General features: G+C 43.4%; 1 protein-coding gene across 6 annotated transcripts in view; it reads right to left on the bottom strand.

Moving 5' to 3' along the window:
- Nucleotides 1–19,318, bottom strand: part of MAP2K5 (mitogen-activated protein kinase kinase 5) — a 1,998,137-nt gene that overhangs the window by 1,806,423 nt on the left and 172,396 nt on the right. For all 6 annotated transcript variants that reach the window (XM_069625127.1, XM_069625125.1, XM_069625124.1 and 3 more), the window contains exon 4: nucleotides 691–760. In XM_069625127.1, the coding sequence (XP_069481228.1) occupies nucleotides 691–745 (55 nt within the window). In that variant the 5' untranslated portion in view covers nucleotides 746–760. The remainder of the gene's footprint in view (nucleotides 1–690; nucleotides 761–19,318) is intronic.

The following is a 19,318-nucleotide window of genomic DNA, read 5'->3' on the forward strand; positions in this document are numbered from 1 at the left end:
TTGTGTGGCCCTCACGCCCAGTATCACTCTCCATAGCTCAGAAATTGAGTGGTGTGTGGGGTAACCAGGGCAGCATGCCTTACAGAATGGCGTACAGTGCACTTTAATTCTCACAAGGATACTGCTGTACAATAAATAAAATCTATACAATAGTTTGATGCCTATACAATATGTACTACCAATACATTCGGTAGAAAAAAAAAGGAAATCAGTTCACTCTTCCCATATACACTCTATGGAGAACAAGCAAGCACTTCTCGTGTTCCAGAAAGTGACTAAAGAAAGACAAATGACTATGGCCAGGACATGTCATAGCTCTGGGTGTGGCAGGGGCCAATTTGAACCATGCATTATTTCAAAATGTTTAAACCTTTACAAATGCACAAGGAGTGCTAGTATTTGTAGTGTGTTGTTAAAGGTTACATTTGCTGCTGAAAGATTGGTGTAAGGAGCGAATATAATGCTTGCCTCCATTAATAGCATCAAGACTTCACTTACTTTTCTAGTCTTGGGAAATCTTCATAGAACATGCACTCACGCACAGTCGCACAATCACTCAGTGACTGACTCAAATGCTCAGTCACTCAAATACTTAAACTTGCATGCATAGTCCGTGACACAGCAGCCTGAGGTTTTCTAGAATATTGGACTGCAGGATTTTTCTGAAAGGCTGTGCTTGAAAATCCTTACCTCTGGGGAAGATGTGCAGGGGCTCCGCCAGCACCCCGTTCACTTGCTGTTCCATTATTGTATTGTAATACTGAAAATGATAAATACACAGGGTTACTGGGGCACAAGGCCAACGGGAGTGCATACTAACTATAGAGACAATAGGTGGAGTGATACATGGGACAGAATAGTGAACAGTAGAACATTTGCTCATTTTCATTCAGTGATTAATGGCACAGATTTTTCCAGTTTCCTAGCTGTTCTAATAACCGGCGTACCCATTAGCCTTGGAAGATGGACATAGGATTCCCTCATTCAGGAACCTCTTAAACCATTTCTTTGTTTATAATTAAGAGTGCCAAGAAGCGTGCTGGGCCACACATCCTTGTAAATGTGTGTTATGGAAACTAGATAGCGAAGGAGACCAGACTCTCTGTCAGACAAGAAACCCCATTACACTCAAGTTCGTCTCTTCCTTGCACCTTTTGTTTTGGTTGTTCAAAGAGAAGGCCACCATTTTTCACACTAGGGAAACCCCTAGGGCCTCATAGGCCTTGATCCCATTACCATTACCGTCCCGACAAGCATAAACCCTTTTCTAAAACAGACCAACCCTGTCATGTGTACTGTTGCAAAGGCAGCAGGGTCAGTGCTGCAGGAGCACATTTTCCCATGCCCTGCTGAAGACTCTCAATGCTGTATTGAGACTGAGTCTCAGTGGTGTGGCCCTGCTGAAGACTCACAATGCTGTATTGAGACTGAGTCTCAGTGGTGTGGCCCTGCTGAAGACTCTCAATGCTGTATTGAGACTGCGTCTCAGTGGTGTGGAACACATTGTCAGTTGCCTGCCGACAGGGGATCCTCTATTAGTATGGCCCAGGTCGCACTACGCTCCATCAGCAAACTTCTCAGTCCGCGCTAGCCTAAGCCAAGTGAGGCAAGGTCGATGAGGCCAGAGAACTCGGACAGCTTAGAATGGTCTCTGCACTGATCAGGCCAAGGCACACAAAAGTCACCAGCCATTGGTAGAAAGTAGAGGTGAAACTGTAACAAATTAGCAGTACTGTGACTCCGGCAGAGGTGTGGGGAGGGTGGGAGGCGCACAAGAGCAAGAATCAACATTTGTTAAGGCCCTTGGTGTTCAGGTGGAGAAGGTAGAATGGGTGACAGGAGGGGGCACTCAATTGCTTTTCATTTTGTACTTTTCAGTTTAAAGAGATTTCACTTCAGATGTGACTGCTTTGTGGGCTTTTGGAGGTTTTCTACCGCCAATTCTATAGGCAACCAGTTGCATTGTTCCATGGTATGGCATGTTATAGTGTACAGCTTACCCACACTCTCAATGTATAATAATTCAAGTGTAAAGAAAGCTATTACCGCAGTTTGCACGGGTTGCCCCAAAAATTAATCAGGTGGAAGTGGAAAAGTCCTGACTTTTTAATGTACCTTTTAACTATGATTAATAGAACTCATGACCAGCTCACTTTAGAGGGATATTTTCCTGTTGGGTTTACTGCAGCAAAGAACAAAAAGGTGCGGTATTTCCCGCAGTGTTGTACAGTCGCCAAAGGGACCATATGGAAGGAGAGGGGACTCACATTGCCACATGTAACTTACTCTGTAGTATTGATGCCATCTGATCGAAGCATAGCAATGTTAATAGTCCCTAATGTTTGGGAAAACCAACCCGCCTTCTTTTATTTATATCAGGAATTTTCAGTGTATCATATGGGTTTTGTTAACCCAGATGAAAACATGAATTACCATCTGTAATTTATGAAGCAATCCAAGGTGGGGGAGAGACAAATACAAAATCTGAGGTGGGATGAACATTGGGACCTACTACCAATAAAAGTTGCAGTTTCACTCAACGCTTCTAGTTTTTCTTTCTAATCCATCCCATGAAAATATTTTATTTCTATACACCCAATCCTTTGCAATCATTTTATCCAGCTATCTTGACGCACCTACTCTTAGTAGATGTCATCCTTGGTTCCAATGCACAATTACCGTTTTGCCCTTATGACGTAATGATCCGCAGACTGCCTAAAAGGCTGCAGTCCTCTTAGTTTAATTATATTGGTCATCCTCCTATTTCTGCACTAGCAAAAGCAAACCATCTGCAGAAGCAAACATTTTGCCTTGAAATCCATATGACCGTCTCACAGTTCTCATTTCACCCAAAGGCTTCGCCTTGTGAAATAAGCAGAGTGAGAAAATAAGGGAGCCATGGCGGGTCCCTCCATCTCAAATGTGTCTTAAGATTGCTCATAACAACTACTCTTGCAAACGATTGGCTCTAAGGCCTTCACTGTGCCCCCCCCCCCCCAAAAAAAGCTGTACTTTATCACAATTCTAGCAACAACATATACCCACATGACCGTGACAAACAAAACTTCTGTGTCAGTGCATGCCGCTGTCAATGCATCAATGAATGGGACGTGTGTGCGTGCGTGTGTTTTGGTTAGGTCACATCCTAATACACTCTCCTCCTGTTCTTGGCCTAGCAGTCTGAATATTATTGGAGCTAGCCTTTTTAAAGCTTTTGGGACACAGAGACGAGGGAGGGAAATACTCTACAAGACCTGCCTCTTTCAGGAACCTTTTGTTATTCAGCAATCCTATTTTAGTCGCTTCCCGACATATCTGGTGGTTTTCTCGTAGCATACAGGTTGGAAAACTGGTAGCAGAGGAGTTTTAAATTCTTTATGAAATTGGGCCGATATAAGTTTGATAACACCTCTATTTCTTGAATCGTCAGTTCAGCCTCTAAGCGTGGAAATCTGCTTGTTCCTCTAGCCCCTTCAATTATAATGACTTCAGAAAACATGAACCACTGTCCCGGATATCATCTGGCCCTCCTTATAAATGTACCCATAATCATTCTGAAAGGCTCGGAAAATAGACTCAGTCATTTCAACTTCTGTGATTTAGCAACCTTAAACAGCTCCTAGCCACTTTCTCAACAAGCCCATTTTCATGATTGAATAATGTCTTTCTCATGTCGAAGCACCCATTTGTGCACACTCTAAACTAGGATTCCCCTTGTGGCTGCTTTTTATTTCCTTCCTCAAAGTTTCTCCCCTTTGTAGGTTACCTTAAAGCATCAGATAAATGTGCTGTTACTCCAGTTTCCCTAAAGTTATTTAAAATATAAAGCACATTTTTGCTCAACTGTTTATTAATTCCCAAAGAGGTCATGTGTCCTTCAATTGATGATTTGAACACATCCTATATAATTAAATGATCTGTAGAACCAAAGTATTGTAACTAATTCCTGACTCTTATTGTTAAGCCTGTACTCTGACTCTTTGAGCCAATGTTGATAACAAAAGGTCTTCTCTTTCATCAGCCTTACTTTTGGCATTTAGGATACAAGCAACTGCAGAGTGAAAGGAGATCTAATACTTATTTCAAATAACTCACACTGGGATTTAACATGGTGGCAGAAAAGGGTCTATTCTCGGGCAGAACATATGGCGATTTGAGTAGAAAATAGATCTTTTCCCTTCAGATGAGGTGATCACCATAAAGCTGCTAACTCTAAATCCATCCGCATATTTTCCAGAAGGGATCTCGTCTACTGCTTGGGTGCGGCCTGGCCCTTTAAGATGGTTAGGGATTATCCCGATCTGAATCCAAGACAGAAGAGGTTGTAAAAACTGACCTAAATCTTGCTCTAGGGCCGCAAAAGCTAGCTACGGTCAGTCCCGCACACCCCACCGTCACAGATTCCAGCCTTGCTATCACTCATCTAGCAAACTTGCTTTTAAACTACCATGTCTACTACATCTAGGCAGTCTTAGTTATCATAACTGCAAGCCGTCTTACATGGGTACTGATACAGCTGACCAGCATATCCAAGACCCCAATTAATGTGTCTCTCTAATCTCCTCCTCCCGCAGAGGGGTTTCCTGAGGCAAAATTACACCAATTCACTCCTCTATCAATGTATTCAGAACCAGCTCCCTCATTCTCAAACCTAACCCGTTGACATTCCACGCAGCAATATTTTTAGGCCCAACTATAGTCAATTGCTTTCTTTAGCTCAAACGTATACCGCACTAGTCTGAGCTTTTTAACTATTTCTGTATGGCCACCTTTTGCCCCATGATCGCCCTCTCCAGGTCTCCTGCCACTTGCCCTTCCCTCCCCAATCCCTCTCTTCAATCTCCTGCCTCTCCCGGACCCTTGGGGAACTCTCCCACAGTCAACTGCCGCTAATAATACAAAACCAAATATAATGTACTCAAGTCCAAGAGCCCCCTTCCCCCATCATATGCCCCAATGTTCACAATGTCTTGGGAGGATAGCTTAGGGGCAACATGCTCACCTTGGAAGCAAGACGACACAGAGCAACACAGGTTCGATCCCAGGGGCCGCGCTTAGAAACCTCTGGGTATCCAGCACGTTATAAATAACAAATCGTATCCATTCCAGGTATTGGGCAGTTTGGTATTTCCTCCCGCTCCTCCCCTTACACATCTCCAAAAGAAAACCAACTCAATTCTGATCTCTCATATCCAAGAGGAAGGTTATTGACTTATTCGTTTTGAGTGCCTGATCCATTCTCCATCTTGGTTGGTGGTCACCATTTTTCTCCCCCGAGACACTCCTGGGGCCTGGTGGTCAATTCTAAAATATTTCTTTTTGTTTGCTTTTCATTTCAAGAGCAGCCAAGTCCTGCATACAAACCACTGCTGCCATTTCTTGGAGTCATGCAAAGAAAGCACACAGCTACCGACATTTGTCATTTTCTCTGATGAGATCGGACCTAAACAATTGCTTTTTTCCATATTCATAGGTTTTCTGGCAATTAGAGCTGGGTGATGTATAGAGTGTAGGAGATCTTTCGATATATTTTCAAAATCGATATAGGATGAGACAGTATCGTTAACATGGAGATATAGATGTACACATGATTACATACACTACAATTTTGTATTTATATTTTGATATTTACACGCTATCTGAAACAGGAAGAGGAACCCTGTATTCACACTTTATTTTGATCAATGTCTTATAAATAAAGGTGTTTGTGACAGCTCACATGAAGTTGGCGGCTTACAACTGAGCATTTAACCCACACACAATATTGAGATGTATATTGTATATCGCCATTCAGCTCAAAAATATTGAGATATGACTTTTGGTCCATATCACCAAACCCTACTGGCCATGCAGATTGAAACAACTATTCCCTAAACAAAAAGATTCCAAAATGTACTCGCTACTAGCTTGCCTACTCTTCCCAAACGGTGTACGACTGACCTGCTGTAACTAACATTCAAACCCCCAGTATTTCCTGTACAGAAAGGCATTCAGAGTCCAACACAGCCTCTTGCACCTGCACCCCCGCCCCTCAGTCTTTTTTAAATTCAGAAAAAATAATTTCTTCCATTACAATTCTCCAAATCTTGACACCATTAGCAAGATATTTCATCCCAGTCTGTACACAATCGTTCCAATATCATCCCCAACATAACTAATGCATCTCTTACCTTCTGATGGGAAGAATTTGTTACTTCTTGGTTCATCTGCAAGCCTCTCTCAAGACCTTAAATGCCTTTAAAAATGTCTGAGTGCCTAGCTCTGGACAAGCAACTCTTCCTGGGAGCATTAAACGTCTTCTGCGATTGTGCCCTTCATGAGATTATTGGTGGTAGATTATGTAAAAGCTCGACCACAATCCAATGTGGGCTCACCTTTCTTATCAGCTGCGCCATTCGACATGCTGTTGCGTGCCCCTGGCTCTCCTGCTGTGGGCCCCAATGCTTATTCTCTTGTCAATTCTTTGAGTCAGAGCTCGAGTTAGTCAGGCCTTCACATTTCCTTGTAGGTGTCTGTGCAAGGACAATTTGCCCATTTTCATTTGTGAACTCTCTACAAAAGTGCAATCCACCCTCTCTCTCTCTCAAGGGATGACCCTTATGACTGGCACTCAATTTGGAGACATTTCGCTCTGTGATGCTCAGCCCTTCCTGTGCTTCCGCTTTCAATTTAGGTCTTGTACCTAAATAGCTCATCGAGCCTGAAACTCTCCACGCCCTTCCCCCCACCCACCTCTTCTCCCATTTCTTTCCTTTTTCCCTTGGTCTTCTGGATTCTTCAGATTTTTAATTCACCTCCCCATTCCCTGCAATCTTCCATAATGCATTCGAGTTGTGCCCTTTAGAGATGTGAACACGGATTACATCGATTCCAATTAACTATGGAGTGGCTCACCTGACGATGCCCGCCTGGCGCTCTCTGGCAGAGATGCTGCATGAAATAACTTGTCTTTAGTATTTATTTTTATTTGTTAAAGCATAGACTTGGCTCGAGAGCAGCAGAGCGCGGGCAGCCAAGCGTTTGTAAAAGTACCACAGTACTGTGAGCTGTGGTCTGTTCGCCCATAGGGATTAGTCATTGGTCAGGTGTTGATGAAAAAGCCACATCTTTAAAGATTTACAAGAATTAGAGAATAGCTGGGTAATTCCAAGCAGATATCAGGATAGAGTTCCAGATGGTGGGTGCCAGGCAAGACAAGGACTGATTGCGGATCTTCTATTTGCAGACAAGGTGTGATTGAAGATGGTTGGTCAATTTGCTGCGAGGAGCATGTGCCCGCAGATATGTGGGGGCACAGATTAGCCACCAGGTACGCGGTTGTGCTACTCATGACTGCTTTGTAGATACATGCAGTGTTGCACTATATCCTGGTCTGGAGCGGAAGCCAATGTAGTTGGCATAGGAAGGGGGTTATTTGGTCAAATTTCCAAGTACCTGTAATAACACGTGTTGTAGCTTGGTAGACTGCTTTTAAGGGAGCAAAGTGAGCAGCTGTGAGCCCCATCAGGAGGGCAGGTCCCCCATCAATGTGAGAGACCCCAAGAGTCTGCACTACAGTCCAAAAGTCGTGCAGCTGGAAGAGGGGTTCGATTTAGCAAAGGGTGTAGATTTGGAGCCAAGCAGTTTGGACCTCCTTCGCTATGTGTTTTTGGAAGGACAAGATGCTGCCAATGGTGAAGCCCAAGGATTATGTTGAACCTAAAAGTTGCAGATCAAATCCTTTTAGGCAGAAATCATTAAGCCATTCTTGGACAAGTTCTTGTTTATCGGGGGGGGGGGGGGGAGGACAACTTAGATCTTGGAGGGGTTATGTTTGGAGTAGGCAGTTGACACGCAGGAATGTTGGCTAGTAGTCGAAGAGGCGACCGATACTGTGTGAACTTTTTACTCACATACAACTGAGTATCATCACTGTATAGGTCGGTGGCTATATTGGGATCTTTGAGGAGTGTGCCCAGAGGCTCCATGTAAAGGTTAAAAAAGATTGGTGAGAGGATGGAGGCTTGGGGGACTTCTCAGGGGACTTGGAGTCATTTATAATGCAACATTAATCTGCACAGCCTGCTGTCTGCTCAAGAGGTAGGAGGTAAACAAAATAAGGACAGTGCCATAGACTCATCCTGTTGACAAGCAGGGCGAGGAAGATGTGGTGATCAACTGCTACTTCAAAGGCTACTCCATCAAAGGAGTCTCACCAGATACAACACGGTCATTCCCTGCAAGTCCTTCAATTTCATAGGCAGGTGGATTGGTATAGATTATGCAGAGGTCAGCTATACGTCTGTGCTGTCTCACTGTGTTGCTGTAGCTGGCTCCGCCTCTGCTACTACAAACGCAATTGCTTCATCTATTGCTTTGGGGTCAATCTATTATCCTACCAGGCATACCGACAGTGAATACTGCTCAGTGTTCTGGGATGACGCATCAGGAGGTATCCACTTCGGAGTCTGGATTCAGTGATGAAACGGCCAAATGGGTCTTCTGTAAGATAGCTTCTGGACACCTAAATTAAGAGTCAGCAAAGAAGACACCTACTTGCCACAACTAACTACTAACCTAGATGCAATCTTCCTAGTTTTCGGAAACTATTGTTTGCCAGAGAATGCTTGTGTTGGGAGACTAAAGGCTGAAGGTGGGGATGGTGGAGGAATAATATAGTTCCAGGAAGAAATCTGCTTTATGGTGGAGGTGAGGGTTGCCAGGGTCCAGACTCCTTTTCATATCCTGCATTCTTCCCTTTAGCAAAAATATCTTTATTTCTTTGTGGTCGTTATTTCCAGACCAGGACCCTGGAGCTAATGGAGGTGCAGAGAGGAATCTGTAGTAATCGTCTCATTCGCAGCCTTCGCCGTACCCCTTGCAGTACTGCCTGTAAGCTGCCCAAAGTCTTTTGGGCCAAATTTAATCTAAATATATCCACAGCCACCACTTTAAAAGCCAAAGTGTTCCCCTACCCTGGTTCAGCAGGAGAACGTACCACAGATTCAATCTCTGTAAACGTGGGCTAGGACACACATTTAAAAGAGGGTAACAGATGTTATATATTTTGTTAAAAGGGCTGCAGCGAGATCCAACATAGTCCACATTGTCAGGGTATGAACGAGTCCGTGGGTACTTTCTCTTTGTTTGAAGGAGTAAAGAACGGCAAAGCAGACGCTGTCGCTCGGCCGAAAGGGGAACGCAGTACTGGCCACTGCTCCTTTACATATTGCAAAGAATTCAAATTTGCAGAATCTCCAAAACCAGGTTTTTCTGTTTTGCTTCTTCTGCCTCCATGTGCATAGAGCTGCACAACCACGGCCCATCCAACAGGTAGCAATTCGTCCATCAACCGGAGACCTCATGCTAGTACAGCCGTCACCTACCCCATCCCTTGCAAGAGCTGGACTCCTAGTACTAGCTGTGCTATTCCCCAGCCAAGCCTAGGTACCCACCACCAAAACTGTACACTCCAAGCCCAAACTCGTCCTAGCCTAAAATCAACCCACAGTTGAAATGTCACTCAGCAGGCTAATTGAGGATGGGGAGTGTGACAACGAATCAAAACACGAAAGAGAAGGGAAGTTCTTTATTTTATTTGGACACAACAGTTCGGATGAGGTGACCTATAAGAACAAGGATCTCTCCCCAACAAAACCAGATACTTTCCAATGAAAGACAACAATGTTGGGATGGTGTAAACTATATACAGGCCCATACTCTAAAAGAAATTAAAACTAGGAGTCCAAAAATGTAAACTGTAGTTGACAGAAAGGCCAGGGCTGGATGAAACTGGTGGATAGAGGACTTGCAAAGTGTTCGGCTCCTTACAAGTCAACTATAAATGATTAAATAAATATACATGCCATGGGACCAATTAGTGAAACTCAAAGCACTGTTAGAATTAAATTCCCCCTCTAGATTCTTCTGGATGTTCATATTGAATATGAACAACAGGAGCGTTAAGGGCCTCCAAGCACACACATCTGTCAATTTTAGGTCGCCATTTATAAAAAGGTACAATTCAACTTAAATATTACATAAAAGTGATGCAAGTCAAAAAGCCACAACCAGCAGAACATCTCACATGTAAACAAAACATAGGAGCTCTGTTTCAGCATAGTTTTGTGGAGTATAGAAATGAGGATAGATAATAGTGCAGTAGATTGTCCTCTTTGCTACTTTTATAGACCTTCAAAATGTTCTTGTGCATGCAGACTACTATTGTGTCGCTAAACAATTCAAGGTATACCTCTGCCCAACACTGCTAGCCAGCAAATATTAAGTCGGTTAAATCTATTACACACCCTGGATTATTCAGAAACAATCTTTCTCAGTATCCTTGCTTTCCTGTTCCCTATCCAAATTTTCCCCATCATTCTCCTTCCCGTCCCTCTAATAATTCTTTCCCAAAACCCCAATATACTGCATTGACAAAACCTTAATAATCCCATCCTCCGATTATCATTTTCCAAAATCCAAATCTACTAGGACAGAGTACTACCATTCCCACAATCCCCTATGTTCGGTTTTACATCCCGGTCATTCTCACCCATTTCGCAAATCTTCCCCATTAAATCCCGTTGGGCAATCTGACAATGCCTTTTTTCTATCCTACCCCGGAGGACACTCAGGCACTCTATCACCCTCATTTTACACCCTGAACACTTCCTCACATTGTGACAAACAGACTTGTAATGTTAAACCTGTGTAACTGACATGCCCCAAGCCGAGGGTCAGGCAGTCAGGCAATTGACTCAAATCACACACACCTGACTAACTTGAGAAACCAAGGGAAAAGAAATCCCGCATAAGGCTAGAGGGGTCCGAGACCGACCGAGGGAGATCCAGGGGTGAAACGGTCACCCAAAATTGATTGATAAAGGAACTGATATATTTTGGAATACAATTGAAAAGGGTCAGCCCAGAAGGTCCCAGGGGGTCCCAGGTATGAATCTGTCACCCAGAAAGCATTAGAAAAGAATTTTCATTTGTTAAAGGAACTTTTGTTTTATTGTTTGAACAAATCAGGTCCTCGAAGGCAAGAGTCTTTCAAGTGAAATGCGACTTGGCCATCGACGGCCCGGATTGTGGAGAGCTTGAGGGTTAAAGCTAAACTGTAATTTGGTGCTAGACAAACCCGAGAGTGTGTCCTTAGAACTGTCATTAGGACTGTCGGAACCGTCGTCTCGTGCTGAGACCGTGCTGTGCTCCAAGCTCCCATCTTATCTTGTGTCCAAAACGTGGGGAAGGGGGACCCAGACTACCGCATCCCGACATGAAAATAAAGCAGCGTTCTCAAATATGAGAAATACCCCACACCCTTTTTTGTATTAGTTGTGAGGATTGGCAATGGGTTTCTTACTATAGGCCCCTTTTATTTTGACACAACGCCACTAGGATTGCCTTATTTTTCATTTGATGGTTGACATTTGCTCCCATTTTAGAGTTAGGTTTAGATTAGGCACATTTCCAACCTGCATACAGTTAAATAAACATCCTTGAACTGTGATCACTTGTGTCTGTCTTACTTGTCACCGTGAGTTTCTCACATACGCCAAGATTTCTGGTTAACACGAGCCTCGGGCCATATCACGGGCAGAGACCGGTATTTGCCTTGATTTAATCCTGAGAATAGGGAATTTGATCTGGAAGATGGAAGTTGGTGAAATTACACCTTTTGCAGGATGTCGCTGCCAAAGCACGTCCTCAAACAATCAGCAAGTCACTCCCAAGAGATTGCCCCAGGTGAAGGCGTGGGCTATCAGTTGGGAAGTGTCATTATCCTGCGATAATGACCTCTCCTAAGGTCTATGATGCTGCGAGAACACGGAGTTCTGCAAATACAAAAAGGACTACACATGCTTTTGACTGCTGCTCAAATCAACATATTTAGAATGAGGTCTAGAACAGGGATTGTATGCTGCATTTTGAGCATTCGGATTGTCCAAGAAGAGGTCCATAACGGAAACCATGTACCGATAGGTTTTAGACTTACCGAACCTTGCCTGATTGTGCTCATACCAACCATGTTTTTCAGACCTACCACATTTTAAACGGGTGGCCTCGATTTAACGCAAGTCTCTGCAGCAGGCCCTCAACCCACTAGGTTATGGTCCCATGATCATTGTATGTTATAACATATACTGTTGCGAGCATCTGACGTCGCACGACTAATCAATGTTAAATGATGTGTGATGGTAAGCAGCTTCTCTCCCTCTCAGGAGCTCATTGACACATTTGGAAAATGTACTGTGCAAAACGACCAACATGGGTTTTTATTCCAAATCCAGCTCTGGGTTGCCTTATGTTTCAGGCGGGCATCATCTTCTCGCCACTTTGGTCCTTTCAAAGTGAATTAAGTTTATTTTGCTTAATGTGCTTCTATGAAGATTTTAGTTTTGTCAGATTGATTTGCCATGTAGTTTGGTCCTTTGCAACTCGGCGGCGTCATTAAGTGTGGTAGTAGTTAAGCTGTAGAAAGAAAGCCAAGGAGAAAAGCATTAACCCAAGACGAGCTGCAAAACCTGGGAACCAACCCTGCCTGTTCGACTTCAGCAAATCAGGTCATCCTCGGCAAATCATCCCTGTGTGCGTTATTGTCCCTGGAGCATCACAATCCCTGTAGACTACAGTGCTGCTTCTTTTACGCAGCATTATTAATCTTTGTAGTAGTGCAACACTATCTTACAGGCAGCAGCGTCCAAAGAGGACCACTGCATGCACCCGACAGCATTAGGCTCGTCTCTTATTCGCCTGATTCAGTGACATCACTTGCTATGAAGTCATCAGGGCCAGCAGTCACATGACATCAATTCAAATACCCCTGCAATTTTGGTGACTGGGAACTTGGGACACAGCCCGGGGGACAAGGCCTTGCAGGGTGTGCTCGGCCGCAGGCGGGCAATAGGGCGTTCAGTCTGGTGATTTCTTCCAACCAGAAAGACCTCGCTCTCCTTTAATAAAAAAAATAGCATAAGGCGACCTTCTCCATTACTCAAACCGCGTTGACAGGTAAACGAAATATCAATCATGTAAGCTGTCAACCTTTCGGGACAGCAATAACTGTTAACAAGCAGTCTGGAAAAATGCTCCCGAAAATGGCGTGTTCCCTGCACTCAGCTGTGTCAGGTTTCCACGGGAAAGGACGGTGCCACCGGCTATTTGGAACACTGCTCAGGCATTCTTTCTTAATGGAAAATTTGCCACGTATTGATCCAAAGCATGTACCCCGCCCGCGCCCCCTTTCCTTCCAAAGAGCTGCGAGCAACTTTCCAATCAGCGGCTGTCAAAGAAATTATCGCCTGTGTGCTCTGATGCAGCCCTCCCCCAACCCCACCCCCGCCCAACCTTTAATTAAACGACCGCGGGCAATACATACATTTCAATTAATGCCACACCAGTGCCCACAATTCCGGACCATACGTGGCAAGCCCTCGAGTCTCCTCCAGCTGTATAATAGCCTACACCGCCTTCGAGCAGTACCCTCAGTAAGATCTTTGACTGCCCCCAACCCTTGCCAGCCCATCACACCAACCCCAAACGCTTGCAGCACTCCCAAGTTTAAGAGTCGTTGTAATGGCTTAAAGTACACCTCCAATGCCTTACATTAGCACCCTCACATTAGCCTTCCATTAACAGTTAGGTGTCATTTGTAAAGCACCTATATGCTACAGGTATAGCCTGGTAGCAAGGTGGGAGGTATGGGTGAGCTGTTCTGGACGGCCAGGTCACAGCTGCTTGACAAGAGAAGTGGCAGTGAGTGTGTACATACATTGAAAGGGGAAAAAGTGGTATACATTTGAGACCATAATTTTTTAATGTACCCTTTGCGCGACTTCCTTAGCCCGACCCAGTATCTGGCGGCTGCCACCAGACTAGGCCTTGGATCACTTCATACCCAACACCCCCCAGCCCAGACCACCTGACATGGAGAACTGTGTAAGGGAAAATATACAGAAGGGAAAATATACAGAAGATGACTACATCCCAAACCATACATTGAGAGTGGGTAGTCCTGGAGTGGGCCGTCTAAGCACGAGAGATGACATAACCTACATCAGACCAGAGGGCCAACCGTGCGCCATTGCATCATATGTAAAACTCCAAAGTTCGTACCTGCGAAGAAAGACTCTGCAGCCAGAAGCGCTTACCCAGGATCCCCAACATCAGGGTTCCCCTTTTTACTTGTTATGGTTAGAAAATCGGAAATTGAAATGGAGAGTTCCCACCACCATACGTACATACATTTTGTCGGAGCCCGTTTTTTATGTTATGGCGTAGGCCATCCCGGTCCGGGAAATGTCCTATGTCGGAGAAAATAAAGAGGGTAGCCCGGCGCACGTAAGACCAAGACCAAGAGACTGGTGCCGCAGGGGTTTCCTTGGGAGTAGACCAGGCCAGGCCAGATCGCTACTCCGATCCTTCCCCCTGTGCTCCCGAACAAGTGGCAACAAAATAGGTGGTTGCAGCACCTCTCCACCGCTCTGGTGCTGCTACTGCCTGCTATGCAACCGCGTATTGTCCTGAGAAAGGGACATGGCCAGCTTGTGCTCCCGCTCTCCCGCATGTCAATTCTGGATGTCAGGCTGCCACCCACCAATGTTTGGTGGCGAGGCCTACACAGATTGCTAGTTTGAACTGCGCCGAGGATTGTGAGAAAAGAATTATGCAAACAAATGTGTTGCTTTCAAATTGTTCTGTATTAAATATACATTATAAATAGCTGGGATTGTGATCCACGGCACTAAATTAAACTATACGCAATCCTGTCCTGTAATAGTACTGTGCATACCAAGCCAATCTAGCCTAAACAAATGCACCAAAATCAAGTAGACACCAACCGTTGGTGCATGTGCTAGCGTTTTCCAGATAGGCTCTAAGCTAGTATTACCAATAGTTTACATAACAACCATTTGTTCAAAATACATCCTGGATCACATTAAATATATTGACCAATTACCTGTAAATGCTAGTAATATGCATCACGAAAAGAAAAGGGCAGGGGATAGAGAGGAAGACAAGAACTAATACAAGAGGGGTACTTTCTCTGAAATAAAGCGCATTCTCATCATCGTGTTCAGCAACATCAATGAGGCGTCTTGTTGTGTGCTGATCTGCAGGAAGCATAGGTAGTTATGCAGTCATTTCTATAGTACCGCCTGCATTGACCGCTTTCCTTTAGAACCCGCTACTTGCACGTTCATTTCGTGTCCCTCCTGTAATGAGGGCTCTTATCATTAAGGATTAGATTCATTATCTTACTATTTGGTACATTAACTTATTACCTAATACATAGATTTCACATGGACTAAAACGAGATCCGTGTCTATCGCGATCACATATTAGAATGGAAGTCCTTACCCATCCTGACTATATATTAACTTGTTCTCATTTGTGATCTGTTATTATTACGGAATGCAGGAGGGTACTCACCATAATACAATCCTTAAATACGTTATATGTTGTTATCAAAAGAATGCAAACATTAATTAAAAAAATGGCAGCATGTTGCAACAAAGTACTCCGCGGTCACGTGAAAATAATGATGTGACGGGTGGACGAACGAATTTTGTACTTGTACGGTCATGTGATCAGTCTCTCCAGACTACCGGTTACCAGTATTCGAGCAAACTGTGAGGAGGACGATCAAAAGACGCCCGTGCGTTTGTTGACTAAGGTAATGTGAGCTTTTTTATGGAGAAGCTGTTCAGAACACAGAGCGGTCAGAGTAATTCTAACGACATACCTTCTGTGCTTAGGATTTTGTAGATATGAGTGCTGGTTACAAGTCAAATTGATGTTGCACTAGCAGGGGAAGTAAAACAAGGAAGTAACCCGTGTTGGGCATCTGCCCGTTTTTTGTTGCAAGCACCAAGGGTGGTGTCCGTTTAGATGCATTTTTTGACACTTGTGGATTTGCCAGCTTTAATAATGAGGAATTGTTTTGTGATTACCAAATTAGGTAGACTGTGACAAGTCAACAAGACGTGGTCGCATAGTGGAAGCCCCTTTTTCTCAAGGAGGATACTTATTTAAAGGAGTCAACTAAGGAAACAAAGTGGATTTTTTGCTCTTGCACATAACATCCAAGTAGACCTTGAAGTAAGTAGGGATGTAACAAGGAGAATATGAAATGTACGATGTATAAACTAGTAATCACGTATGAACATGTTTTAAGCGGTTAGCTGTCATGTAAAAAATAGAAAAAGTGAAGAAATTGCATGTGTTATGGATATGTACATGACATTGAATTCATATATGAAGCATAAACTCATGTTTGGGGTTAGTGTTTGGCTCTGATCCAGGTGTGATCATGACTTGATTGAATAATTGGTCTATAGGCTATAAAGTAATAGGAGTTTTATGTAGGCGACAACTGTTTTTTTTACACATTACATATCACACATGACATTTGATATAGATGTCTGTCTATTTTTTAAATCTTTTTTAGATCGAATTGTGGGAACACATGGGTGCCCCCGGTATGCAACACGTTTTCAACATGACTACGTGAGAAAGAAACCGTGTCCTGAAGACAGAATCTATGAAGAATTACAAAGAAGATTAATTTGATTGTGTTCTTGAAAAAGTATAGATTCCAGAAGCACATTTTCAGTGTTGACACATTTATTTCTACCAAGGCAGAGGAGATTTTTTTGATAAGAACATAATTATAGTGAGTCTATAGAGTGCGTTTTGATTGCACAATATCTAACAGTTGATGTTCAGATGCATACTCAAACAATCGGGAAAACAGATGTTTTTGTGTTAACCATTAGGGTTCGTTTTATATGTATCACTTGTGTTTTATAGTTTTTTAGAACTGTGATAGACATTAAAATGTGTTATTTTTGAAAAAGTCTTATGTGTCTGCCTATACATTGGATAGGTAGCATGTATGTGTAGTGGGCAGTTGTTATATACAAACTCATAGCCTAATAGGAAGGAAGCCGTTTTTTGTGGGATTGGGTTTATTGTGATAGTTTTAGTCCTCACCCACACGGCCCCTAAAAAGAGGACCACATAGCTCGGTTTAGCTAATAGCGATCTATGACGTCCATAAATAATCAAGTGGTTTCCCTGTGAGGGACACACATACAACCCTCAGCTACGTCCAAAGTATTAGTCAATCTGGATACACATGCAACCCTTAGCCACGCCCAAAGTATCAGTCAAGCTGGATACACATACAACCCTTAGCTACGCCCAAAGTATTAGTCAAGCTGGATACACATACAACCCTTAGCTACGCCCAAAGTATTAGTCAAGCTGGATACACATACAACCCTTAGCTACGCCCAAAGTATCAGTCAATCTGGATACACATGCAACCCTTAGCTACGCCCAAAGTATTAGTCAATCTGTATACACATGCAACCCTTAGCTATGCCCAAAGTATTAGTGAAGCCGTTTGTATTTAAGTTAAGAATGCTTTTTATCCCCATTTACCATGGATTCTTGGCGATTCTTCTTTCAGTAGCAGTGAGAGCGATCACCATGCTCTCTTTTCTGTAATCTTACTTTAGCCTCATACAGATCTGAAACAGGCACAGTCCCTCTCGGTAAGATAGTAGATTAGATCTACAGCATCAATGTTGCTCTCGCAGTTACAGTGGAGAAAGCAATGTTTAGGATCTGTATGGCAACCTTTCTATGTATTCCATAGAAAGGGATGATTTGTGTCGATCTAGGCAGGCGGATGGCCAGAACGTCTTGCAGTTTATAAAGTTGAAACAGAGTTCGATCACTTTCCAAATTCAGTTGTCATGGACAGTGAGCCATCAATTTTTGGCCAGAAATTCGGAGCCACCAGAAAGTAAGGTTTCCAAGCCGGAAGTGCCTAACCACCATCATTTTTCCAAGCGTGTACAACTAGTAATAAGGGGCGCCTTTCGTATCCCCATATAAACCTCACAATCCGTCTTTCCAACTGTCAGATAATTTTGTTAAAATATATTAAACATATCATCCATGCCAAATACGTGAGTTTAGCTAAGAAATTCATTTGTCAAATTTGTCTCGTCAAATAAAGTATGGTCTATTTATTTACAGTAGCTCTAATCTTAGAGGCAAATTGGGGATGAACTAAAAAGATTTTAATTCTATGTCAAGACCGAAGCTCACATTATGCTTCTCTTTCTTTATTATTACAGGTAAAGAAAAAACTCAGCAGCAAGATATTTTTTGTGCACTTCGCATACTAAACATTTGTGTATTGAAGGTGCATCAAAATAATATAACAAAACACAATAAAATGTATCAAAAGTCCATAAAAGTCCCGAACAACGGCAAAAAACTCCATTTCCCATGAGGCTTCCCAAAGATTGCCCAAAGGTCACCAGCATGTGATACCAGTCCTCCAATGGGCATGAAGACATCCCCATAAACAGTCCTGAACATGATGCATCTTCCTCTTTCTTTGCTGCTCACAGCAAGAGATAAGTACATTTAATGTCAGAACTGTTTATGTGGTGTATTCATTCATTTATCATAACGTACATTTTTATATATATGAATATCATTGGTTCTATACCGTATTACGTGTTGTGTAAGATTATTATGTATTTAGCTACCGCTCCGTAGCTTCCTGGTTCCTTTTCCTCCGATGCCGGCCGTTTCCTGTTGGCGTCAGAGATCGTATCAGCATACGAATTTCATTTTTCCTTTTTCTTTAACACCGCTTTGTGGGCCGCTGCAGCGGATTCCGCTGTGTGCCTGCGTTCGCTTCCCGGCCCAGAAGAGTTTTACACGGGCCTCGGGAAAGCCAGCGCAGTCTTCGTTAACTCGCGGCGCCGCCCGCGAGCCACCAGGGGGAACTCCTGCTCTCCCTGGTCCGTTACTCAGCATTCCGGCATGCGCGCGAGCATTTCCGTTGGAAATCTTAACGGTTGATACGAATGCAAGCGCCGGAGCCTTTGCTGGTCTTATTTCTTCAGGAGATGCATAAAAAAAAAAATTACAAAAAATAATTTCTTTCAAACAATTTGCTGCTTGGATCGCCTGCAGCACATAAAAAAAAAACTAAGGAGCACATAAAAAAAAGAGAACAGAAGTAAAATAAAGGAAGTATCACTGATATCTAGATACTCAACTCGTCTGGGAAGATCTACACTGGTCTACTTCTTATTACTGGGCTAGAGAGAAGGCGTTCAGGATTCCCAGAAGAGACTAAAGAAAAAAGGAAGATAAAAATGTGCTTTGTGGTAATCATGGCAGCGCAGTACTCCCCTCAATCGGATCAGGCTTGGTCTGAATGCGAGGAAGATGCATGCTTTATTGATTAGGTGGCAATGGAAAACAGCCTTCAGAGGGTGCTGGGATCCACAGTGGAGAACAG

The sequence above is a fragment of the Ambystoma mexicanum genome, chromosome 11, assembly GCF_040938575.1.
Source record: "Ambystoma mexicanum isolate Mex_15411 chromosome 11, UKY_AmexF1_1, whole genome shotgun sequence".
NCBI lineage: Eukaryota > Metazoa > Chordata > Amphibia > Caudata > Ambystomatidae > Ambystoma > Ambystoma mexicanum.